General features: G+C 47.0%; 1 protein-coding gene across 2 annotated transcripts; it reads left to right on the forward strand.

Moving 5' to 3' along the window:
• The first annotated feature begins 10,294 nt into the window (after positions 1 to 10,294).
• On the forward strand, positions 10,295 to 24,692 carry clec19a (C-type lectin domain containing 19A). Of its 2 annotated transcripts, XM_033041228.1 has the most exons (6): positions 10,295 to 10,490; positions 19,571 to 19,748; positions 20,287 to 20,380; positions 20,849 to 20,981; positions 24,153 to 24,232; positions 24,286 to 24,692. In XM_033041228.1, exons 1-5 carry the CDS (start codon positions 10,403 to 10,405, stop codon positions 24,230 to 24,232), a joined length of 573 nt encoding a protein of 190 aa, XP_032897119.1. In that variant the 5' UTR covers positions 10,295 to 10,402; the 3' UTR covers positions 24,286 to 24,692. The 2 variants fall into 2 exon arrangements, with proteins under 2 accessions (XP_032897119.1, XP_032897118.1); XM_033041227.1 differs by having other exon boundaries at positions 24,153 to 24,692.
• Positions 24,693 to 25,975: the final 1,283 nt, after the last annotated feature.

Raw genomic sequence — 25,975 nt, forward strand, 5'->3', positions numbered from 1 at the left:
ATGTTGCAGTTGTATAAGACTTTGGTGAGACTGCATTTTGAATATTGTGTTCAGTTCTATGTTGGAGGAAAGATGATGTCAAGCTGGAAAAGGTACAGAGAAGATTTATGAAGATGTTGCCAGGACTAGAGGGTGTGAGCTATAGGGAGAGGTTGAGTAGGTTGGGTCTCTATTCCATGGAGCGCAGGAGGATGAGGGGTGATCTTATAGAGGTGTATAAAATTATGAGAGGAATAGATCGGGTAGGTGCACGGAGTCTCTTGTCCAACGTAGGTAAATCGAGGACATGGGTTTAAGGTGAGAGGGGAAAATATTTAATGGGAATCTGAGGGGTAACTTTTTCACACATAGGGTGGTGAGTGTATGGAACAAGCTGCCAGAGGAGGTAGTTGAGGCGGGGACTAACCCAACGTTTAAGAAACAGTTAGACAAGTACATGGATAGGACAGGTTTGAAGGGATATGGACCAAATGTGGGCAAGTTGGGCCAAAGGGCCTGTTTCCACACTGTATCGCTCTATCACTAAAAACAGCCTGTTTCCTTTATCATCGTTACTTTTTGCATCTTTCATTCCTTTGTTCTATATCTCTTAACTCTCTCGTCTATATCTCTAAATTCCCTTACTTCTTGCTCTCAGTCTGAGGAAGGGTCGCGACCCGAAACGTCACCTATTACTTTTCTCCAGAGATGCTGCCTGTCCTACTGAGTTACTCCAGCTTTTTGTGTCCATCTTCAGTTTAAACCAGCCTCTGCAGTTCCTTCCGACACATATCCCAGGTTTAATACAATTACTGAGTGTACTTTAACAGATGTATTGTGTTTGCATATGATGGGCTGTGACTGAGAATTTGCAAAATATAATAAATTGAAAGACCATGTTATTTGTTCATCACTTAAATATTTTAATCTGAATTAAAATAGTCGATGTTTAAAAATAAATCCAAAAGTGATTTTAACGAATACATTTTGGAGTGAACATATCTCAGCCATCTTTATTTGTGGAGATGTTTATGCATATGTATGTGATGTAACAAATATATTAATTCACTAAATTAAATGCAAATCCAAATTAAATGAATAAAGTTAAAAGTGGAATTCAGACTGTTGGAATATTACTGGGGTTATTGATATTGAGAAAGGTGGTTTTAGCTCCAGAATGATATTGATGATATCAGAGAAGCATCACAGATGTGGGATGACCAGGGCAGGATATGCATGTTGAATATCAGACCACGGAAGTATTGAGCAGCATGAAGGTGATTGGGAAGGCATATGAGATACTTGCCTTTTATAATGGGACCCAGAATATAAGTGCAGCAGATTGTGGTAGAACTCTGTAGAACCTTGGCTCAGCCTGAGCTGGCCTATCATGTCACCAAGTTACAGGACACTTGATATGGGGAAAAGGCAGGAACGGGGTACTGATTGGGGATGATCAGCCATGATCACATTGAGTGGTAGTGCTGGCTCAAAGGGCCGAATGACCTACTCCTACACCTAATGTCTATTGTCTATTGACGGGTGATCAGCTGGGTTGGTTTTCTTTGTGACGAGGTCGGCTGGGACGTGACCACATTGAGTATATAAAGTTACTTGGGGTGGATAGTGAGAAACTTTACCCACACAGAGGTGACTAAACCAGAGGGAAATGGTTTAAGAACATAGAAGATGGAACAGTACAGCAGAACATGCTCTCTGGCCAAATATGATGGCAAATCAAACTAACCTCTGCTTACACATGATCCATATCCTTCCATTCCCTGCATACGTATATACCTATCCCAAAGGATCTTCAATAGCACTATTTGATCTGCCTCCACCACCACCACCCCTGGCAGTGAGTTCCAGGCACCCACCACTCTCCCCGCAGTGACCCCCGCACATCAACTTTCACCAGAGTACTTCACTTTGGGCTCCACTCACCTTTACGCAATGTCCTGTAGTATTTGACATTTCCACCAAGGGGAAATGATTCAACTGTCTATCTATTCCTCTCATAATTTTATATACTTCTACCAGGTTTCAGCTGGTGATGCCCCAGAGAAAACAATCTTAGTGTCACATCTCTCCTTGTAACTAATACCCTCTCGCCCAGACTGGGTAAAATACTTCTGGATCTTCTCCAAAGCCTCCACATCCTTCCTGTAATGGGTTGACCAGAACTGCCCACAATACTCTAAATCTGACCTCACCAGAGTTTAATAAAGTATAACTTCCTGACTCTTTTACTCAATGCCCTGGTTGATAACGGCCAAGCATATCGTACGCCTTCTTCACCACTCTATCGACTTGTGTTACTACTTTCAGGAAGCTATAGATTTGGACCCAAGGTCTCTCTCTAATTTAATGAAGGTGTCATGACCTTTGCACCTTCCCCTTGTATCAAAGTATCAAAGGTATTTTATTAGTCACATTCACATACATCCAGGTGTAGTGAAGTGAAATGCTTTTTGCCATTTTGCAGCACACAAAAAAAGAATACAGACATAACACCAATGAGAGTTTTAAACACATAGAACATCTCCCCACAATGGCTCCCACCATGAGGGAAGGCACAAAGTCTAGTCCCCAACCCCAGTTCACCCATAGTCGGGCCTATTGAGGCCTCCACAGTTGCCTCTACGGAGGCCCGATGTTCCTGGCCGTTCTCGCCGGGTGATGTTGCTCCGGCGTCGGGAGAATCCTCACAGCGGCATGGGACACCTGGAACGGCCGCTTCCGTACTGGAGGCCGCGGCTTCCGAAGCCAACAAGGCCGCGCCGGTTGGAGCTCCACTACTGGCGATCTCGTCGCGAGATCTCAGGCTCCCGATGTTAAGTTCAGTGCCGCCGCCCGCAGCTGGTCGCTCCACAGTCCCGCAGCTCCGCGATGTTGTTCCCGGCGGTCTCAGCTCACCGGAGCTCCACCGCGGCGACCCAGGCAAGGCATCGCCCGCTCCGCGATAGCGCTCCAGCGCTGTGCCGCCGCCGAAAGCCGTGGTTCTGGGCGGTCCCCGACAGGAAACGCCGCTCCAGGCCCGCTGGTAGGCCGCGAGGACGGGTCGAAGCTGCAGCCCGGAGAATAGCTGCCTCTCCGACCAGGTAGGGACCCTGAAAGGTAGTTTCCCCCTTTTCCCCCCCACATAAAAAAAGTCTAGACCTCCAACAAAACACTTAACTAACTAAAATAAAAAATAAAAAGATGAAGAGACAGACAGCTGCTGGCTGGGCAGCCGTGCACTTGTGTGTAACACCTCACACTTTCCCTGCATTAAATTCCATCTGCCAAAGTTAAACATCAGAGTTTGGTGGCCTCCCTGGGTCATGACTGACCATGGGTGATTGTATTGTATTGTATTGTATTTTAATGACCACACAGCCAGGCTGGTGGAATTTGTTATCAGTACAGCTCGATACAGGTTCCAACATTTCATCAAACATTAAACTTGTAACATAGATATACATACAAACAGACACATTTCATAATACATAAGGGCCATGCTTATTCGTATTTCCTCACCGTACAGAGTTTAAAAAGTTAATTGCAGTGGGAATGAAACTGTTTTTGAAGCGGTTTGTTTTGGAGGCAATTGACCTGTAACGCCTCCCAGAGGGCAGTAGCTGAAAGGCATAGTGTGCAGGGTGAGTGGGATCAGAGATGATCTTGCGGGCTCTGTGTAGTGTCCGTTTGTGGTAAAGTGATTCAAGGGATGGTAGGGGTAAGCCAATAATTTTGGATGCTCTGTTTATGATGCGCTGTAATTTCTCCTGGGAGAGTGAGTCGAGACTGCCGAACCAGACTGTGATGGATGAAGTGAGGATGCTTTCGATGATGGCTGTATAGAAGCGGAGCATGAGATGAGACCTTGCTCTGAACTTCCTTAGCTGTCGGAGATGGAAAAGTCTTTGCTGGGCTTTTCCATAGATGTGGTCTGCGTTTGTCCTCCATTTGAGGTTGTTGCTGATGTGGGTTCCAAGGAGTTTGAAAGTGTCAGTGATGGAGATGGAGTCACCTTTAATGAGCACAGGAGTTTTGGGGGGTGGCTGGCGTCTTAGGCCGATGATGAGTTCTTTTGTTTTTGATGAGTTGAGTAAGAGATCATGGTCTGTGCACCAGGGCACTGCTTGGTTGACCTGTGCACGGTATTCAGTTTCTTGGTTGTTGGTGATGAATCCTATGATGGTTGAGTCGTCCGCGTACTTGTACAAGTTGACAGAGCTGTGGTGGGATGTGAGCTGGTTTGTGTAAAGGGAGAATAGCCAGGGTGAGAGAACACAGCCTTGGGGTTGTTGGCTGCTTGCTCCAAACCTCGGCTAGAGCAGCGTCACTTGTGGCTGAAGAGACCAATGCAGGAGTGACAGTCTCTGTAGCAAAGGTCTCTGGTTTGTTGAAGTTGCTGCCTTCCATTCTGTGTGCCCGCTTGTCTGCCGCTGTGTTCAACAGTTTCTCTTCCCCCGTTTTGAGATGTTATATAGGTGTAGGTTTGCAGGTGATGTGTGGTTGGATGCAAGCCTGGGCGATCGATGTCATATGGAGGACAGGCTGTTGCCCATGCAGCACGTCCCCTCTCTCCACGTCGCTGATCGATCCAAAGGAACAGCAGTTTTAAGGACCGTACAAGGGTTAGTGTCTTACTGTTTGCCTCCCAGCTTGTTATCCTGTAACCCTCAGTGAATGGATTGGGCCTCAGGAGGGATTGGGGAGGCAATGCCTCTGGGTAATGCGGGCAGATCCCAAGGTTGGGCATTTGATAGATCGGACAGACTTTCTCGACTTGACCTTCCATACGTCCCAGGCAGAATCCCACCACACTCCTGCCGGGCGGTTCTATGTGGTGGACAGACTGGAGCCCAGGATTCCCTGCCTGTGATCTCCGGATTCCACATTCCGGTTTCTTGCAGCTCCACAACCTTGCATAATATGTGTGGAACCAAGAAACTCAGGACAGAGATGTTTTTCTTCCGATTACATCAAGCAGCTCACACATCAATGTTAGATTACTAGTTAAAACCCTGTCGTTATGTTGAAATGTTATCAGAAGAACTGCATTAAAATGCGATGTAATTCATGGCACAAAGCAAGCGACGTTGGCATTATTGAAGAATCTGGTATTAAAAATATTGAGATTCAATGGCCCGTTTGCCAGCGATAGATACCCTCAGCTGAAGATGATGGGCTGAATCACTGCCTCTTGTGGTAAGGATGAAGAGTTTATAGCACATTATCAAACAGAATGAATTACTGCTGTGAACCAAGTGTGCTGCCGACAAAGGATGAAAAAGGCAAAGTTATGATGTCAACAACTTGCTGCCCAGCAGTTGGGTTATAGAGTCACGGAACTGGCCATTCAGCTCATCATATCCACACTGGCATCGTCTGTTAATCCTCTCTCCCCCACCACTCTCCTTGGCAGTGTGTCCTAGGTACTCACCACCACTCTCTCCCCACCACTCTCCCCCCCCCCCACGCTCTCTCCCCCCCCAACACTCTCTCCCCCACCACTCTCTCCCCCCCCAACACTCTCTCCCCCACCACTCTCTCCCCCCCCAACACTCTCTCCCCCACCACTCTCTCCCCCCCCCAACACTCTCTCCCCCACCACTCTCTCTCTCTCCCCCACCACTCTCTCCCCCACCACTCTCTCTCTCTCCCCCACCACTCTCTCTCCCCCCCCCCCACCACTCTCTCTCCCCCACCACTCTCTCCCCCCCCAACACTCTCTCCCCCACCACTCTCTCCCCCCCCCACCACTCTCTCCCCCACCACTCTCTCCCCACCACTCTCCCCCCCCAACACTCTCTCCCCACCACTCTCTCTCCCGCCCCCCCCCCCCCCACCACTCTCTCCCCACCACTCTCTCCCCAGCAGTGTGTTCCAAGTACTTTCTGCTCTCTGGGTAAAGAAGGTCCCCCTCAGATCCTCTCTAAACATCTCCCCCCTGACCTTAAATCGTACCCTAATTGCAAATTCTAGCAGATTCTAGCAGCCTTGCGTGTCCAACCACTTCTTGTTGGATAACCGGGCCACTCTAAGTAGCAGTCCTGTCACCTCCATGAACAGGACCCAATGCATTAACATGAAGCACCATCGAGAGTCTGCAGATGTGATGGGCACATGCTTCATTTAACAGACGCACGATCTCCTTACATTTGTATCCCATCCCTCTGGAAATTAAAAATAACATTCTGTTAGCTTTCTTAATTACTTTTTGTACTTGTTTATTAGCCTTCAACAAATCCTGCAGCAAGATAACAGATCTCAAACCTATTGCTAAACTGCTAAATTTGTTCAGGAACTAAATGGTGCTTTGTTTGAGTTGGTTGTTGGCAGAAGTGTTGAATCTTGGAACAGATTGCTAATTGCTGAGGTCCCGGGATAATTCATTAACATTACTCTGAGAGAAAGTCATCGAGTATCTGTGTGAGATCGTATGGAAACTTAGTTGTGTCTTAAGAATTGAGCAAAAACAGGCGATCCTTAATTCTGAGGGACTGGTATGAAGTATGAGTGGTGGAGTTTGTAACAATATCTATGTGGATGCATGCTTGTGCAAGGATAGTGCAATTCTGCATGTGAACACCCATGTACAAGAGAGAGAGAGAGAGAGAGAGAGATAGAGAGAGACAGAGAGAGAGACAGAGACAGAGACAGAGAGAGAGACTATTGCCTAGTAAGGTCTGCTGTTTGATTTTACTGGACTGTATGTAAACTAAAGAATTTTGCTGTAGCCAGGCATATGTGACAATGAAGTATGATTGAATCCATTGTTCCGATTTCAGTACATATGATGATTAAACACTTGACTCTTGGATATATGTTCCGTGTGCATACATGTATGATAGACAAGATGTCTGTATTCATATGTGCTAGAATGTAATTGGTGTGCATACATGCGTGTTATGTGTAAATGTGTGTGTGTGTGTCTGTGCGTGATTGTGTGTCTGCGTGAGTGTGTCTGTGTAATTGTGAGTGTGTCTGTGAGAGTGCGTGTGTCTCTGTGTGTCTGTGCGTGAGTGTGTCTGTGTAATTGTGAGTGTGTCTGTGAGAGTGCGTGTGTCTCTGTGTGTCTGTGCGTGAGTGTGTCTATGCGTAATTGTGAGTGTGTCGGTGAGAGTGCGTGTGTCTCTGTGTGTCTGCGTGAGTATGTGTCTGTGCGTAATTGTGTGTGTGTCTGTGCTTGAGTGTGTCTGTGAGTGAGTGTATTCTTCAACATCTGAGCAAGAGTTAGAGGTACACACAGTGCGTGTATATGTAAACGTGCTTGTGCATGAGAGTGACAATTAGAACGTGATTTTTAAAACTGTGCTAGTGGCTGTGACACAATGTGAGGTAATCGAGTATTAATTGCAGGGAATCAATTGCAGAAAACAATCTCTGCATGTTTGACTGGGATAATAAATGCAAAATTATTGACTTTCAATACATTCTGCGTTTTGAATCAAGTAAGAAAGTGAAAATGTTGCACATATCAAAAAAGATAAGTGCTTCAAGTCATTCAAAGTAACCCAGCGTTCAACATATGTGGACAAACCAGAAAGCTAATCAGAACAAGGATTTTGTTTAGTGTCATAGATGATGTTGTTGGTGTCAGCCTACAACTCACCAGGGGACTTCAAACCTCCAGTGCTGTTTGTATGACTAATCTGCACAACAAATTGCTTTAAATCAGTTTTCCTTTAGTGTCTCCAATCACAAGCTAATTTAAATACTAAAAATAACCTGGTCTAATGGTGTTTATTGGATTATTTGTGTGGCTCCTGAGTCTTCATACAAATTTATCATTAATTCACCCATAAATCAAACTTTATAAAGTTAAATGCAATAAAATTAAAAGTCCCTCTCTGAGCTGGGTCCAGATACTAAAGCTCTGCTTCTGCCTGGTTCTTAACTAATCTTGTTAAAACATGCATCGTGTTAACAAGGGGATACATGGGGAAGTCGACATCGGCAATCGGAACAAAGGGACACAACATTAATCAGGAAAATAATCAAATGTTAACAAGGCATACAGATGCCTGAGGTTAGAAGAATGAGGGGGACCTCATTGAAATGTACAGAATAGTGAAAGGCTTGGATAGAGTGGATGTGGAGAGGATGTTTCCACTAGTGGGAGAGTCTAAGATTAGAGGTCATAGCCTCAGAATTAAAGGACGTTCTTTTCGGAAGGAGATGAGGAGAAATTTCTTTCGTCAGAGGGTGGTGAATCTGTGGAATTATTTGCCACAGGAGGCTGTGGAGGACAAGTTAGTGGATATTTTTAAGGCAGAGATAGATAGATTCTTGATTAGTGTGGGTGCCAGAGGTTATGGGAGAAGGCAAGAGAATGGGGTTAGGAGGGAGAGATAGATCAGTCATGATTGAATGGCGGAGTAGACTTGATGGGCCAAATGGCCTAATTCTATTCTTATTCCTTATGACCTTAAAACCTGCATGAAAAATATTCAGGCCACAACAATCTTTTTAAATGCTTAAGTCATTACATTTAAATAACAAAATAATTATTCTCCTCTCCACTGCCCTTACAAATTTGGTTGTAATTGTAAGTGTTTAACTGTAAACAAGTGCAGTTTGGGAATTCTTGCATTTGCAAGTCAGACAGTTGTGGGTTTGATGAAAGCACATACTTCTTCTTCTTGCATACGGCGTGCACAGCCTAAAGTTGCAGGACAACTTGGTCTGTTTGATCTTATATGATTGTGCACGCCGGGTTGATTGCATTCGTCGAAACAGGGCAGACCACGTGAAGGTTGCAATCTCCCACCCCAGCACAGACTGGGTCCAATATAGTGAATCCAATATAATATTAACAATCTGGATTCCGCTGTCAATGCTGCCGGACTGGTACTTGCCTCTGACCTCAAGGAGAGCGGTCCTCAAACCTAACCCTAACCCAACCCGGCTGTGGGAGCTTCGATCATAAATTGACACAAAATAATTTAACAAATCCTTTACGATATTTTAATGGGAATTACAATCTGTATAATATTGGATATTTTAGATTGCTAAGTATGGCTTAGTAAACAACCAATAACTTGTGTACAGTGCCCGTAACACAGCCCGACAGTTTTAGCTCAGCTGCTGCTCAGACCATGGACTTGTGTCGATTAATTTGGGAAGATTGCAGAAGTGCAGTGTTTGGAGTGGTGTTACCTGCAACTCCGCATTTAACTCTGCAAGTGCCTGTTCCAAAGGTATTGACCTACGTCAGTCAGTGTGTAATAGTACTGAAAACCACCAGTGCTGCCTGGTCACTATCTTGCTGTGCACACATTGGGTAAAACCATAGGTTGGTGTCTAAAGACATCAGGAGCTCCTTGATGAATAATTTCCAAGTCATTCACTCTTATTACAATTTCACAGAACCTTGGTGAGACCAGATCTTTCATTTCACTGCACATCTCGTATGTGTATGTGACAAATAAACTTGACTTGACTTGATCTGGTGCATTGTATGCGGTTGGGTCTCTTTTACCAATGAAAGGATAAGCTTGTTGTAGAGGGAGTGCAGTGAAGGTTGACAAGACTGACTCCTGAGATAGCAGGATGCTGTCCAAGTGGAGACCCATGAAGGTAGTCTGCATGAAATGTACACAAGTCTGACAGGGCTTGTAGTTCCGTGCAGACAGATCTCGAGTCCAGTCACACAGGGGACAAGGAGAGCAGGGGAAACATCTTCATTTTGAGAGGAATGGATGTGAGGAATCTGCTTCACAGAAAGTTCCAGAGATCGACTTTAGGAAGGAGATAGTTAGATTTCTGAACCAAAAAGGCATCAAGTGCTAAGATAAAAGTGATGACCTTTGATGATTCTGTGATGAGACTGGACATCGGGGCAGGTTGGAGAGATACCTGCTCCTATTTTTGCCTGTTTCAATCAAGAAGGTTTGTATTAGTGTCAGGATAGGCTGCTTATTATATTATATATTGCATTGTATTATATTATATTCTGCTACTCATTGCTATGGAGTATTCCAGTAGAGTCAGTGACCCATTTTGCCCAATGGCAAATTCAAACAGAAAGTTCTGGAAACACTCAGTAGTTGGGGCAGAGACAGTCGCCACCAAAGATACTTTGGTCGCCACCTTGGCTGCAAGTCTCTATAGGGGGGAGCAGAGGCAACAGTGTTTCTCTGTTCTAGTCTCTCCTCTCTGGTGGCTTGTGTTGTTTCTGGTGGTCGCCCAACTAATAAAGTGACTGAATACAATGCGAATCCCCTTGTCCAAATCCCTAAAGTTATTTTTCTCTGGAACCAAACGCACCTTTTTAGGATGTAAACTGTGCCTCGTGACCCCAGTGGGTCATTTCCATAAAGGCGAGGCTGGCCAAAGATCCGCTGTGTGATCTTTGAGACTGACTAGTCTCGGCATTGCTGGCGGCTGAGGTGCGGAGAGGCGAGGACTGGGAGACGGCCAATCGCTCACAATGATCAGATACAGCGTGTGGGTTGTCCTGACTCTTGCGGCCGCTTCACGGGCGGCTATCCCCCCGACACAGATTCAAATTAGTCAAGGTAAGGAACACTTTACGGAAACGTCCCGAAATGTGAATTTTTACTGTCTGGTCAAGGCCAAATGCGAGATTTGTAGACATCGCTGTGGAGTAACAATCTCTCTCTGTATCAAAGTAAATCCAGAAACTGGACAGACACTCGCATTTCTTAACTCCTAATTGGTTAACATTTTCCTAAATTTACAAGCGATATAAAACGGTGAAGGAAGTTTGCTGCAGAGTTATTATTGGCAACGACCCCAATAAAGAATTGGTCACGGCGCTCAGTCAACGACACTCCGATAATATCCCAGTCTCACTGTCCGTGGGGAGGGCGCGAACTGTAGGCAGCGGGTTCACGACCCAAGAAATCACCTGTTGATTCGGTTCCGGACTGCAGATCAGTGGAGCCACCTTTGTCCTTTGTCCAGTAACAATTGTAGAGGATGTATCTTTCTGTAATATTTGCTTCGTTTGATAAGGAGTAAGAAAAATGTTCAAATTTTCCAGAATTTAAAGTCGATCAAGGGCCAGGGAGTGAGCAATAATTTGGCCCATGTAATGGAGGATGGATGCCGTGTTGTGCGCTGATACATACATGGTCAGATTGGTACAAAACCATCAGAGAGCTAAAATCCATTGAGGTTATAAATATGAATCAAGGACATTTACTATGACGTTTACTATGTCGAAGGGCCGAATGGCCTACTCCTGCACCTAATTTCTAATTTCTATGTTTTAAAGTGCGAGTGGAGAAAAGAAGGGACTTATGTGCTGGACATTAGTCAGACATGATCTCTTTATACAACGGCGTTAAACTAAATAGTAAAAAACCATATGAATTCTAAATTGTATCAGAGTTGCAAACGTGGCTAGGCTATTTGCCAAGAGATTGTTGGGCGAGCTCTGGTCTGGCGGTTAGGGTTAGAAGTAAATTATTGGAATGTGTTTTCAGAGACTGAACGATTGCACACATGGGTAATGTGATCAAAGAGAGACTCATCTGACTAATAGTTGATGCTTCAGAAAGTCACCACAAGAGTCCGAATGAAAGTTATCTTTCTACATGGACTCTCAGAAATGTTTTGATAAAGTTGCCCTGAAGATTCTTGACTTAATTGAAAGCTCACGGAATCCAAGATAACCTTTTGACACGGGTTGGTAATTGGTTGCAAGACAGTGCAGGAACATAAAATAAACGTTTTCTTATCAACAAGACAGGACAAGAAGGCTCTGCAGAGTAGTGCGTTCGGCCGAACGAACTATGGGAACTTCACTTGCCCCCCTGCAGGAACTATACATCAGGAGGTGCAACTCCAGAGCCAACAATATCACGAGAGACCCCTTCCACCCCTGCAACGGACTGTTCCAGCTGCTACGGTCAGGCAAGCGCCTCCATTGCCATGCGGTGAGAACAGAGCGGTTGAGAAGGAGTTTCTTCCCAGAGGCCATTCGGACTGTAAACGCCTATCTCACCAGGGACTAACTCTACTGAACGTTTTTCCTTCCATTATTTATTATGTAAAGGTATATGTGTGTTATGATTGTGTTTATAGTTTGTTTGGTTGTTTGTCTTTTTGCACAAAAGTCCACGAGCATTGCCACTTTCATTTCACTGCACATCTCGTATGTGTATGTGACAAATAAACATGACTTGACTTGACTTGTTAAATGGTTTACCTCAGGTCTACCATACAGGACCAAAAAAGGCCATCGTTGAGAGAACTCAGTGGGTCAAGCAGCATCTGTTATATATGTCGATGTTTCGGGTCGAGATCTTGCATCAGCACTGAGTGAGGGGCAGATGGAGCCAGGAGATGATTGGTAGATCCACAGGGGAGCAGCCTGGACAGAGTGCAGGTGAACTTCTGCCTCAGCTGATGGAGAGGGAGGAGATGAAGGGATGGGTGTGATACCTCCTATCGTTGAAGGGGAGGGGGCAACGGGTGGGGAGGTATGTGGTGAGTGGTTCCTGCGGAAGGTGGAAAGGGGGGGAAGAGGTGAAGGTGTGACTGGCGACAGGAATGAGCAGGAGCTGGCAACAGTGGCTGAGGATAATACATGGGATGGGTAGTCGAAGGCAGAACATGAGCAGAGGGCCTGATAGGATCCATTCTACTCCCTGCTTCTCTGTCTCTGTCGCATTTGTACTCAGGATATGGCCTTCTACAGTAGGGCTTCTAAAATGTGGTCTTCTTTCCAACAACATGGCTTCCTCTCTGTTCTCAACCCCATTTCATCAGAGAGAATAGCAATGAAGTCCTCACCTTTCACCTCAAGAGCATATAAACTACAATACAGACCATCAAATTGCTAATTCAATTTGTCTGCATTTTGCCCATATCCCTCTGAACATTTCCTACCCATGAACCTGTCCAAATGTCTGTAAAATGTTGTTATATAACTATTTCCTCGGACAGCTTGTTCCAGGTACCAACCACCCACTGTGTACAAAAGTTGCCCCTCACACTCTCTCACCTTAAACCTGTGCTCTCTCGATCTTGATTCCTCCTCCACTCTAACTAACATTCACCCTATCTATTCATCACATGATCTTATACACCTCATGATCAGCCCACAGCCACATGTGCTTCAAGGAATAAAGTCCAAGCCTGCCAATCCTTTGCTACAACAGGGTGACCAATCTGACCACAATTCTCCACTTGCGGCATCATCAGCATCTTGTACAACTGTGACATAACTTTCCAACTTCTATACTCAATTCCTTGACTGATGAAGGCCAGCATGCAAGGAACTTTCTTCACCATCCTATTTACCTATGACACCGCTTTCATGGAACTATGTACCCGTACTCCTAGATCAGTCTGCTTCACAATACTCTCCTCTAATTCACTTTGTAGGTCCTGCATTGGTTTGACTTCCCAAAATGTAACACCTCACATTGATCTGAATCAAATTCCATTAGACCATTAGTAGAATCTTGCCCTGCTGATCAAGATCCCACTGTAGTCTTTGACATACCACAATTACCCCCCAGTATATCTGCCACCCCATCATGATCACATCTTCCTCACTCCTCAACTTTCTGCACTCCACAGTAACCACTCTGTGACTTGCTGGTCTAAAGCCTCCACATAATTACTGTAATGGGACAACCTGACACACACACATACTGTATATTGTCAAAGTTTGAGAATCTTTATGTTAAGTAGTTGGTTAGTTTTAGATGTTAAATGCCTTCGAGTGATCATAATTGGGTTACTGATTATTGGTGATTGGCAATGAATTCACATTGGTTCCTCTACACAGCACGGCATGAAATCAATGGACCATGCATGTAGGTACACAAAAATGCTGGAGAAACTCAGCGGGTGCAGCAGCATCTATGGAGCGAAGGAAATACGGGACCGTTTCGGGCCGAAACCCTTCTTCAGACATGTAGGACTGGTGGGATTTTAACCAGAGGTTATAAACCACAATTTTCCCACATTTGCTATGTTAATTATTGGAATACAGAGATGTTTGTGGTTGTTCCCAGTGTGTTAGCAATTAATTTCTGGAATTCTGGTCCTTTTTTAATGACAATGGTCTTGCCTCTAATTTGAAATGATCATTTTAATTCCATTGGAGAGAAGGAATGGGTGATGTTTTAGGTCGAGACCCTTCATCTGTCTGAAGAAGGTCTGAAGAAGGGTCTTGACCCGAAACGTGATCCATTCCTTCTTTCCAGAGATGCTGTCTGTCCTGCTAAATTACTCCAACATTTTGTGTCTACCTTTGGTTTAAACCAGCATCTGCAGTTCCTTCCTACACATTTTAGCTCCTTTATTAACTTGCCATATGTAAGGCTGTGACTACCACCATATCTTACAATTCTTCACAAAAAGCTTTACTATCTGAGAAAAGACAGGCCTCTTGTCAACAAGGACATCTTTATCAAAGTGAGTGAAATCCTCCTTACATTCCAGTGTTAACCATGTGTACAAATATGGTAACAAGCTTCAACCTCTCTGATGGACACATCTCCATTTGTGCAATCACCCTCACTAGGTCTTTCCTTTAATTCTCCTGTGTTTGAAATCCTCTCCCAGAAAATAAAAACTGGACCATAATAAGGTTTCAGTTAAATAGACAATGTTTTGGAAACTGGAAAAATATGAAACCTTTTCACAAGAGTTTGAACTTTCTTTTCTACAAATTTCTTTCTTTCTTAGTAAAAGGTCACCTTGTATAAGATAATCCTGTCATAAACTACTAACAGAAATAAAAAATGTCGGAAGAAACTGCAGATGCTGGTTTAAATCGAAGATCGACACAAAATACTGGAGTAACTCAGCAGGACAGGAAGCATCTCTGGAGAGAAGGAATGAGTGACCCTTCTTCAGACGGAAATAAAAGCATTTTCTGACATCGCAAGGACAATGTGGCCCTGTTAACCACGTTTCAGAAACAGAAATTGAAAGTAGTATTATGTAATAAGCACGTAATTTAATAATGATACATGTTACTCTTATTTCACAAATATGTTTTGAGATCTATATTTGTGGTTTGCCTCTCCAGAGTCCCACGCACCACTGTGTAATCACCTTTGGTGATTTGCTTCATTGGATTCTAGTGATTCACATGATTCTAGATTACAACCATAAGAACAGCTCGTGCAACATTCCAGCCTTTGGTCCGACACTTGTGGCATTTCTTCATTTACTATAGAGACGTATAAAACAATTAGACAAAGCTTGATGTGTTAATAAGATGTCAAATTCACGCTGACTTGAAATTACAGAGCATTATTCATCAGCAGATGACCTTTGTCCAGTGACACAGAATAAACAACTTTCTCCTGCTCCACACTGGTTGACTTGGCGACTTGAAACAGCTTCTGTAACAGTTGTTCTCCAGTCCTGCCCATCACCTTGCATTATCATCATTCTAGGGGCGCTGGCCACTGGGGACGCTGGTCACTGGGGGCGCTGGCCACTGGGGGCGCTGGCCACTGGGGGCGCTGGCCACTGGGGGCGCTGGTCACTGGGGGCGCTGGTCACTGGGGGCGCTGGCCACTGGGGGCGCTGGTCACTGGGGGCGCTGGTCACTGGGGGCGCTGGCCACTGGGGGCGCTGGCCACTGGGGGCGCTGGCCACTGGGGGCGCTGGCCACTGGGGGCGCTGGCCACTGGGGGCGCTGGCCACTGGGGGCTCTGGTCACTGGGGGCGCTGGTCACTGGGGGCGCTGGCCACTGGGGTCGCTGGTCACTGGGGGCGCTGGTCACTGGGGGCGCTGCATTGAAGGCGCCTCTGCCTACAGCCTGTCTGTTTTTTATTTTTTTTACATTTTAGTTTGTCTAGACAGTTTGTTTTGGGGATTCTTTCGTTTTTCTATGTGTGGGAGGGGGGAGGCGTAAGGGGGGGAAACTGTTTCCCAGTCGCTTCCTGGCGAGGATGCGACTATTTCTCCGAGTCGCGTCCTCGCCCCCCACCACGCGGCCTACCAGCTGGATCGGAGCGGCCTTTCCTGCCGGGGACCGGGGACCGGACCAGAGCTTCGGCAGCGGCGGCGCGGCGCTGGATTCACCGTGGAGCGGGCGATGTCTACCTGTTTCGCCATTTGAAGCTCTGGAGTGTTGGGCCCGCTGCTCCAACATCGTGGAGCTGCGTTCACGGAGCTCACAGCGCGGGCGGCGCTGACCGACATCGCGGAGTCCCTGGGGCCCTTTGCCGAGGGCCGCCAGCGTGAATCTCCGCCCAGCGCGGCCTGGGGACGTCGGGAGCTGCGGACTCCGGTAGGAAGCGGCCGATTTGGAGGTCCAAACCGCGGAGGTTGTCCTCCCGTCCCGACGTCGGAGTTCCAGCACCCCGGCGAGCGGGCCTGAGCGGCGACAGCGGAGGGTTCTGGAGGGCCCGACCACGGGTGAACATCAGAGGAAGAGACTGACTTTGGTGCCTTTCCTCACAGTGGGAAACTTTTGATTCTGCTGTGTGGGGATGTTTTATGTTGAACTCTATCGTGTGTTGTGTTCTTTATTTTATTGTACGGCTGTATAGTAATCACATTTCACTGTGCCAACTGGCGCTTGTGACAAATAAATATATCTTGTAAATGCAAAATTCTTCATCATCAAACCTCCTCTGATTTCCACGCTATCTCAAACCTTCCTTTTTGTTCTTTCTCCCTCCTCCCCTTTCTTTGCATCTCAAACATGTTCGTCACTAACAGAAACATGGATAGGGCAGGTTTAGAAGGTTATGAGCCAGACACAGGCAGGTGGGATTAGTGTAGACGGGGCATGTTGGCCGGTGGGGCAAGTTGGGCCGAAGGGCCAGTTTCCAAGCTGTATCACCCTATGACTAGGTGGGATTAGTGTCGACGGGGCAAGTTGGGCCCAGGCGGTTTCCACGCTATGTGACTGACTCTATCACTAACATTTCCAATCTGTGAAAAGCTCCTTGACTCATTTTACTCGAGCTCACTGATTACTTTGTGACCTGCTTAGCCTTGGTGAAAGTGCTTCCACTCTGCAGTTCATGCTTGTCCTCTGTTAGGCATCCTCTGTACCGTCTGCATCCAGTCAGTGACGGCCTGCCTTGCATCCAACTAAGAATCTTGAAGATTCTAACGCAGTGTAAGATAGTGGAAACATGAGGCCGCACATTAACATCAAACTCACTGATCATTGTTTGAATGTCTCTGCTGCTATCTTAAATCATGGTTTATCAATGTGCTTATTGGAAAATTATCCACATCTCTAATGTAATCGTTTATTTGTTCATTTTATATTGAGCAAAAAACAGTCAGTGGGTTGAGCAGCATCTGTGTGGAGAGGAGTTGCCAAAGTTTCCCGTTCACAACTCTGCGTGAGGACTGAGAGTGCGGGGGGGGGGGGGGTGGAGGACAGTACAGGGGGGTGGCCAGTACGGGGGGGTGGCCAGGACAGGGGGGGTGGCCAGTACGGGGGGTGGTCAGTACGGGTGGGGGGGGGGGGGGTGGTCAGTACGGGGGGGTGGCCAGTACGGGGGGTGGCCAGTACAGGGGGGTGGCCAGTACGGGGGGGTGGCCAGTACAGGGGGGTGGCCAGTATGGGGGGGTGGCCAGTACAGGGGGAGTGGCCAGTATAAAGGGGGGAGGGCTGTATGGGGGATGTGTGTCAGTGCAGAGTGGGAGGGGGTGGCCAGTACAGGGGGCGGTGGCCAGTACAGGGAGGGAGGGAGGGCAAGTATGGGGGGTGTGTGGGTCAGTACAGAGCGGGAGGGGGGTGGCCAGTACAGGGGGGAGTGGCCAGTACAGGGGGGAGTGGCCAGTACAGGGGGGAGTGGCCAGTACAGGGGGGGGTGGCCAGTACAGGGGGGGGTGGTCAGTACGGGGGGGTGGCCAGTACAGGGGGAGTGGTCAGTACGGGGGGGTGGGGTGGCCAGTACAGGGGGGTGGCCAGTACAGGGGGAGTGGTCAGTACAGGGGGGTGGCCAGTACAGGGGGAGTGGTCAGTACGGGGGGGGGGGGGAGGGGGGTGGCCAGTACAGGGGGGTGGTCAGTACAGGGGGGTGGCCAGTACAGGGAGGGAGGGCAGTATGGGGGGTGTGTGGTCAGTACAGAGCGGGAGGGGGGTGACCAGTGCAGAGAGAGGAGGGGCAGGCAGCGTTTGGTAGGTGAATGGTTGAGTGAGGAGGGGTGAAGGCTGATGGACAGGTGGGGAAGGTACAAGATGAGGTGGCTGTAACACCAGTCCACCCTCACCAACCTCAATCAGCCAACTCCATGATTTCCTGCCGTTCCAGCCCAAAGTGACCTGATACCTTTCACATACTCAGCACCAATGGAGCCTGTCACTGAGGGTCTCGCCGTGTGTGAGGTCCATTCAGGGGCATGGATGAAGGCTTGATAACCCCAGGCATGGCGTCAGTTGTCTCTGTCATTCATGTCATGGGGATTAGTATTTTCCTTCTGGAATAACTAATCAGTCAAGAACAACTGACATACATTATAAACCCACTGACTCACATGGCTATCTGGACTACACGTCTTCCCACCCTGCCCCCTGTAAAGACTCCATCCCCTACTCCCAATTCCTCCGCCTACGCCGCATCTGTTCCCAGGATGAGACATTTCATACCAGGGCATCGGAAATGTCCTCGTTCTTCAGGGAACGGGGATTCCCCTCCGCCACCATAGATGAGGCTCACACCAGGGTCTCATCCATACCCCGTAACACTGCTCTCTCTCCCCATCCCCGCACACGCAACAAGGGCAGAGTCCCTCTGGTCCTCACCTTTCACCCCACCAGCCGGCAAATACAACACATAAACCTCCGCCATTTCCGCCACCTCCAACGCGACCCCACCACTCGCCACATCTTCCCATCTCCCCCCATGTCTGCCTTCCGCAAAGACCGCTCCCTCCGCAACTCCCTCGTCAATTCTTCCCTTCCCTCCCGCACCACCCCCTCCCCGGGCACTTTCCGTTGCAACCGCAAGAAATGCAACACCTGTCCCTTCACCTCCCCCCTCGACTCCATTCAAGGTCCCAAGCAGTCGTTCCAGGTGCGACAAAGGTTCACCTGTATCTCCTCCAACCTCATCTACTGCATCCGCTGCTCTAGATGTCAGCTGATTTACATCGGTGAGACCAAGCGTAGGTTGGGCGACCGTTTCGCCGAACACCTCCGCTCAGTCCGCAATAACCTACCTGACCTCCCGGTGGCTCAGCACTTCAACTCCCCCTCCCATTCCCAATCCGACCTCTCTGTCCTGGGTCTCCTCCATTGCCAGAGTGAGCAACAGCTGGAAATTGGAGGAACAGCACCTCATATTCCGTCTGGGGTCCTTGCGTCCCTATGGCATCAACATTAAATTCTCCCAATTTGGCTAGCCCGTGCTGTCTCCTCCCCTTCCTTCACCCTCTAGCTGTCTCCTCCCACCCTCCCATCCGCCCGCCCTCGGGCTCCTCCTCCTCCTCCCTTTGTCCTTCTTTCTTTCCCCACCCCCTATCAGTCTGAAGAAGGGTTTCGGCCCGAAACGTCGCCTATTTCCTTCGCTCCATAGATGCTGCTGCACCCGCTGAGTTTCCCCAGCAATTTTGTGTACAGTCAAGAACAACTGGTGACTTGCTCTTGATTTGTTGATGGTGATCTGTATATGATTCGTGTTTCTGCAGAAATGCCTCTTCGTCTGACTGGAGCCTTTCCCATCTATTCCTGCCCACTCTTCTGGACAGAGTTCAATGGATATTGTTTCCGCTTCTTCCCCGAGACCAAGACCTGGGCAGAGGCCGACCTGTACTGTGCTGAGTTTTCAAATGGACTTCGATCAGCAAAATTAGCATCAGTCCACAGGTAAAAGCACGCAGACTACTTGTATAATCACACCATGTATGTAACAATACCAATTCAGAATGGAATCCAAAATCCGAGCCTCCCCCCTCCCCCTCTCACCTTCTCCCTCACCCTCCCCATCCCCCTCCCCCCCTCTAACCCTCACCCCACTCCTTCCTCCCCCGCTCTCACCCTCACCCTCCCTATCCGCCCTCCTCCCTCCTCCCTCCTCCCTTCCTCCCCCCCTCACCCCCACCCTCCCCCTCCTCCTCTCCCACACGGTTTTTGTCCATTTCCGACTGGATTTATGAACAATTCTGCGGAGTGGACAACTGTTGTAAGTTGGCGACTTGCTGTGAATGATAGTTCTGACAACATAATTTCCAGGTGAGGGGACACACATGATCCTTTCTCTTCACAAGGGATGTTGCAAATCGATTGGTTTCTCACATGGAAACATTGCAGTAAAGAACAGCACAGGAAAGGAAGCGGAATGATGAAAAGGAGCAGAAGCAGTTACATGTAACATTACTTATCTCTTATTTCTGTTTTATCTTAGCTGGGAAGAGAATGTGTTTGTCTATGATTTGGTTAACAGTCGAATTCCTGGAATACCTACAGATATTTGGATAGGACTCCATGATAGAAGGGTGGTAAGTCGTTGTTCTGATATCAAATGGCAATTAAATAAGTTGTTTTAATGATTCAGCTGAATAGTTTCATAGAATCTGTCTCAATAGTTTACTCCCTTCACTTCTCCTGTCCAAGAAGTTACAAAGGAAGTAAAGTCGCAGCAATGATCGGTTTTCTTTCCAATACTTGATTTTAGGTCTTTTGCATGTTACAGAAAATTGCAAATATTTTAGAGAAAGGACGTAGGTAAAGCTGCGCTGTGATGCTTTGTGCTGAGTGGATGCATGTGTGTGTTACTCATCTCTGGCACTCAGCCAGCCACCTACATTGGGAACAATGTGTTGCCATGTGTTGGGGAGTCCCGACATGATGTGGGAACATACCAAAAGGAATGTGAATCTTTTGGACTGTTATTTTTAAATGAAATAACTAATAATTTAGATTAATTAATGAATGTAAGTTCTTAAATTGTTCAAATATTCACTCAGGAAGGTAACTTTGAGTGGACTGACGGGACAACGTACGAGTACAGTTACTGGGACGGCAACCAGCCTGATGATGAGAGACAACTTGTACATGAAGAGGAGGACTGTGTACAGATGTGGTTCCGACAGAACAGCGGTACAATCCTTTCAAACACGCATTGACATGTCTTTACAATTACATGATTATGATTAGACATATAATTCTGAGCAAAACCTTGGGGATATGATTTACAAAATGACCTTTTTATTAACATCAGTCTCAAATGTTATTGGAGTGGAAGTCTGCACAAGTAGCAAGTGTGTTTCATGAACAAGGAGTGTAGGGACACAAGCGTTCTATATGAACACCAGGCATTAAGTGGGAAACTCTCCAGGACGTATGGACAAGCATTAGAGCTGAGACTAGCATGAGATGTTGATATAGAATTGGACTTTGACTGCACTAGGTAGTCGCTCAAGCCCAGCTCTGGGTCAAAAGCAACCTCTGGCTAAGCTCCAGACAATCCCCTGGGCAAGGGAGCAGAGTTTGTGACTGCACAATCTCTGGCAGGGTGAGCAGCAGGGTGAGCGGCAATGTGAGCGGCGGGGTGAGCTGGCAGGGTGAGCGGGCAGGGTGAGCGGGCAGGGTGAGCGGGCAGGGTGAGCGGCAATGTGAGCGGCGGGGTGAGCTGGCAGGGTGAGCAGCAGGGTGAGCGGGCAGGGTGAGCGGGCAGGGTGAGCAGGCAGGGTGAGCGGGCAGGGTGAGCTGGCAGGGTGAGCAGCAATGTGAGCGGCGGGGTGAGCTGGCAGGGTGAGCGGGCAGGGTGAGCGGCAGGGTGAGCGGCAGGGTGAGCAGGCAGGGTGAGTGGGCAGGGTGAGCGGGCAGGGTGAGCAGGCAGGGTGAGCGGGCAGGGTGAGCGGGCAGGGTGAGCGGGCAGGGTGAGCGGGCAGGGTGAGCGGGCAGGGTGAGCAGCAATGTGAGCGGCAAGGTGAGCAGCAGGGTGAGCAGGCAGGGTGAGCGGGCAGGGTGAGCGGGCAGGGTGAGCTGGCAGGGTGAGCGGGCAGGGTGAGCGGCAGGGTGAGCGGCAGGGTGAGCAGCAATGTGAGCGGCAAGGTGAGCAGCAGGGTGAGCAGCAGGGTGAGCGGGCAGGGTGAGCGGGCAGGGTGAGCAGGCAGCACCCTAGTGCTCAGCTAAGGATGGAGAGTCTGCGATGCTTGTGTTGGGCAGGCATAGAGCGCTGCTACACCAAGGGAGGGCAGGTACTGTCCACATGTGGATGGGATTAGTCGAGACACCTGTGCATCGAGGCCCTCCTGGTGAGTTACAGAGGTAGAGAGGGACAGGGCAGCCAATTTAATAATTAAGGAGGTAGCCGGGGAAATCTCATGGGCAAAGTATCAAAGACAACTCTAAAAGTACAATACTGAGGTTAAAATGGAAAATCTGGAAACACTCTACAAGTCTGAGTCCATCTGTAGGCAGAAAGGAGAAGTTAATATTTCAGGTCAAATACCTATGTGTTTCCAGCATTTTCCGTGTTTATAAAAGCATTCAATGATGTTGGGGAATTATTAATATGTTGGTGTTGTGTAGTGGAGGTCTGAATATCAATCGCTCACAGCAGCATGGGGTGTTTCATGATGAGCTGGTTGTATTGGCCAGTAGTGATGGATCTATTGTAGGACTGCTTGCTGCCAGGAGCATGATGAGCCAGAATTTTCAGATAAGGTAAATGGCAGCAAAGCCATGGGTGGTAGATGCCCTTGTGAAATGTCATCTGTTTGTGTTGCCTTGCCAGCGTGCAGCCTGAGCTTTACCCCATGGAATGAGCAGTTGTCTGCACGCGCTGATGGGCACAGCAAGATGTTGCCCACAACATTCCACACTTGTGATAAATCATCCCCACAGGGTTCTCTCACCTTCTGTGGCGACTGACAATTTGCAATATGGCTGCCAGAGAATAAACAGTGCAAGTGCCTCGAGCTGAGCCTTAGCCATTACGTTTCCATAGTAACATGAGCTGCAACTGATGCTGAAGATTGTCCCAGCATCCAAGTTTTTAATTTTTAAACTCTGGGTATTTGATCATAGCAGAGTTGACTGCGCAGGTCAGCGTGATATCTTTGCACTACAGTGACAGATTTAACCAGAAGGTGTGGCACTACTAGCAATGTAATGAAGAACCGCATCTCTCCCACTGACTCCGAAAGTGTAGGAAAATAGAAATAGTCCCTTTGGCTCTTCAAGCCTGGTCAACAACATACAACTCTCCTCGCATCCATTTTCTGCCTTACTCCATAATATTTGATGACTTTAAAACGATGAAATATCTGTCTCAGCATTGAATATATTCAGATGTTCCACCTCCACAGCTCTCTTGGGCAAGAATGCCAAAGACTCAGCCTTCTTCCTTATCTCTGTCTAAATGGGGAATGTCTTGACCGAGACATTGCCCTGGCATGTGGTCTCTCCCAGGAAGGCTCTCTCCTCCCCCCCCAGTTGGAGGATGTATGGGCATGATGAATGTAGCGACTTCCCTTCAAGCCTGAAACATTACCAGCCTTATCCAGATACACTCTGTTTTACTCAAAGCAGTAAATAGGCCTAGTGTGTCCCTCGGCACTGCTGACGTAATTGGCAGGCGACGTATGTGAAGTTTCCACGGTAACAATTAGATGCACATAATAATATTCCATACTGTATTTGAGTAGATTCGATCTGTGGTATTCACTTGTAAGTCAGAAGCCTAGGGGAGGCTCACACCCTCCATATTTTGACAGTGCTTACACCTTGTAAATATTGATTTACATGGGCCTGTTCCTCACATGTACAATTGTGCCTGATTAGGACATCACCCCGTTCATCTCTGGCACCCAGCTTCAAAACTGGCCTCAGTTAAACGATGAAAATATTCTAATCTCAACATGGCCAGCCTCGCACCACGACATGGTTTGCGAGTTTCAATCGAATCAGAATAGAACAAATGCACGGCAGCATCCTGGTGATCTGACATTAAGTTGGCAATTGCTCACAAGTTTAATTTATAGATGCTGCTGCAACATGAGGTGTCACATGGCCCTCGGAGGTGTCACATGACCCTCTGCCCTCTCAGACTAACAGAAAACTTTCCTCTTCATACAAACAATGAAACACTTGACCTGCATGTTATCAGATTCTGATATTGTACGCTATAACTGACAATAATTCTTCCAGGAAACCGCTCCTTGACTAAATCCTCTTTTCTCAAATTAAGAAGTCAAATTCTATTACTATAACATTATTTATTATTTAAAACCAAACCCCTTTATTTCTTATTTCTATTCACAGCTCTTAGATCCTGGAACGATAATCGTTGCAACCGTGAATTTCCTTTTGTTTGTAAAATCCCCTCCCTGGAGAACATCTAAGCAGCAGCTCCCTGGAGAACATCTAAGCAGCAGCTCCCTGGAGAACATCTAAGCAGCAGCAGGCACGAAGCTGCGTGGAACTCACTCTGACATTACTCTGGAATCAGCAGCAACTGGCATAAACAATGTCGAGGTTCTGATCTAAGTGCTCTCCATCATAACATAATTATTCTGAATAAGGGTCTGAAGAAGGGTCTCATCCCGAAGCGTCACCCATTCCTTCTCTCCAGAGATGCTGCCTGACCTGCTGTGTTACTCCAGAATTTTGTGTCAACCTTCAATTTAAACCAGCATCTGCAGTTCTTTCCAACACATAACATCATTATTGTCTGCTGCGTGCAGGAAAACAGCTTGCTCTAATTTCTGGCTGCTTGTTTTATTTTCTGGCCTCGATACATCCTGACCCTTTTCACATGGAATAGATTGACCTGCATATGGCTAATCACCAAACGTTAATATTCTTAGAATGTCTTTCTTTGAATTTTGATTAATGTCAGAGTTGGCTTCCACAAATATATTAGTTAGATATTTATCATTATCTTATGTTAGATCATTTTAGCTACAAACCTACTAAAATATGTATATGATAACATTCAGCAAAAATAACTCAAACATTCATGCATTAAATTTCACGTAATTAAGTTGCAGCAAACCAAATAAATCTGATATTGCTTTTCAAATTGTACTTTCAGTTTTATGATCCAGTTGTCAAATATATACATAGACATAGAAACATAGAAAATAGATGCAGGAGTAGGCCATTCGGCCCTTCGAGCCTGTACCGCCATTCTAAATGATCATGGCTGATCATCCAACTCAGTATCCTGTACCTGCCTTCTCTCCATACCCCCTGATCCCTCGAGCCACAAGGGCCACATCTAACTCCCTCTTAAATATAGCCAATGAACTGGCCTCAACTACCTTCTGTGGCTGAGAATTAAATATATATATATATATATATATATATATATATATATATAATTATATAATCTCTTTGGATCTTTCAGACATATTAAAAATGAACGTTGGGTAGAAAGAAATATATATTTCACTTGCCCAGTTATCATTTGAACACTAGGTAAATGGGATATCATCCCTGGGTCCTAATTAAAAAGCTGACAGGGCCTGTCCATGATAAAGATCATCAAATGTAAACATTTCAGTCTGTTCCAAAAGGCAATTCCACATTTAGAGTCCTAGTCATAGAGTGACACAGTGTGGAAATAGGCCAACAATATCCCAGCTACACTAGTCCCACTTGCCTGTGTTTGGTCCATAACCCTCCAAACCTGTCCTATCCATGTACCTGTCTAATTGTTTCTTAAACGATGGGATAGTCCCAGCTCCAACTACCTCCTCTGGCAGCTTGTTCCGTACATCCACTTCCCTTCTAGTTTGTCAGAACAGAAAACTTTATTCCATGTAGCTAGCAAACGTGTGTTTGGGGGTAGTTGTCATAGTGTGTATCCGAACACAACAGAATGAACCACCCCCCCTCCTGACTCTCACACTCACTCACACACGTACAAACACATACATGCACAGACACACACATGCACAGACACACATGCACAGACACGCCCAGACACACACACGCACAGACATACACATACACGCACAGACACACATGCACGAACACGCAGAGACACACACATACACGCACAGACACACATGCATGGACGCACGAGCACACACATACATGCATAGACACACATGCACAGACACACACATACACGCCCAGAC

Source organism: Amblyraja radiata, chromosome 22 (assembly GCF_010909765.2).
Source record: "Amblyraja radiata isolate CabotCenter1 chromosome 22, sAmbRad1.1.pri, whole genome shotgun sequence".
Lineage (NCBI taxonomy): Eukaryota > Metazoa > Chordata > Chondrichthyes > Rajiformes > Rajidae > Amblyraja > Amblyraja radiata.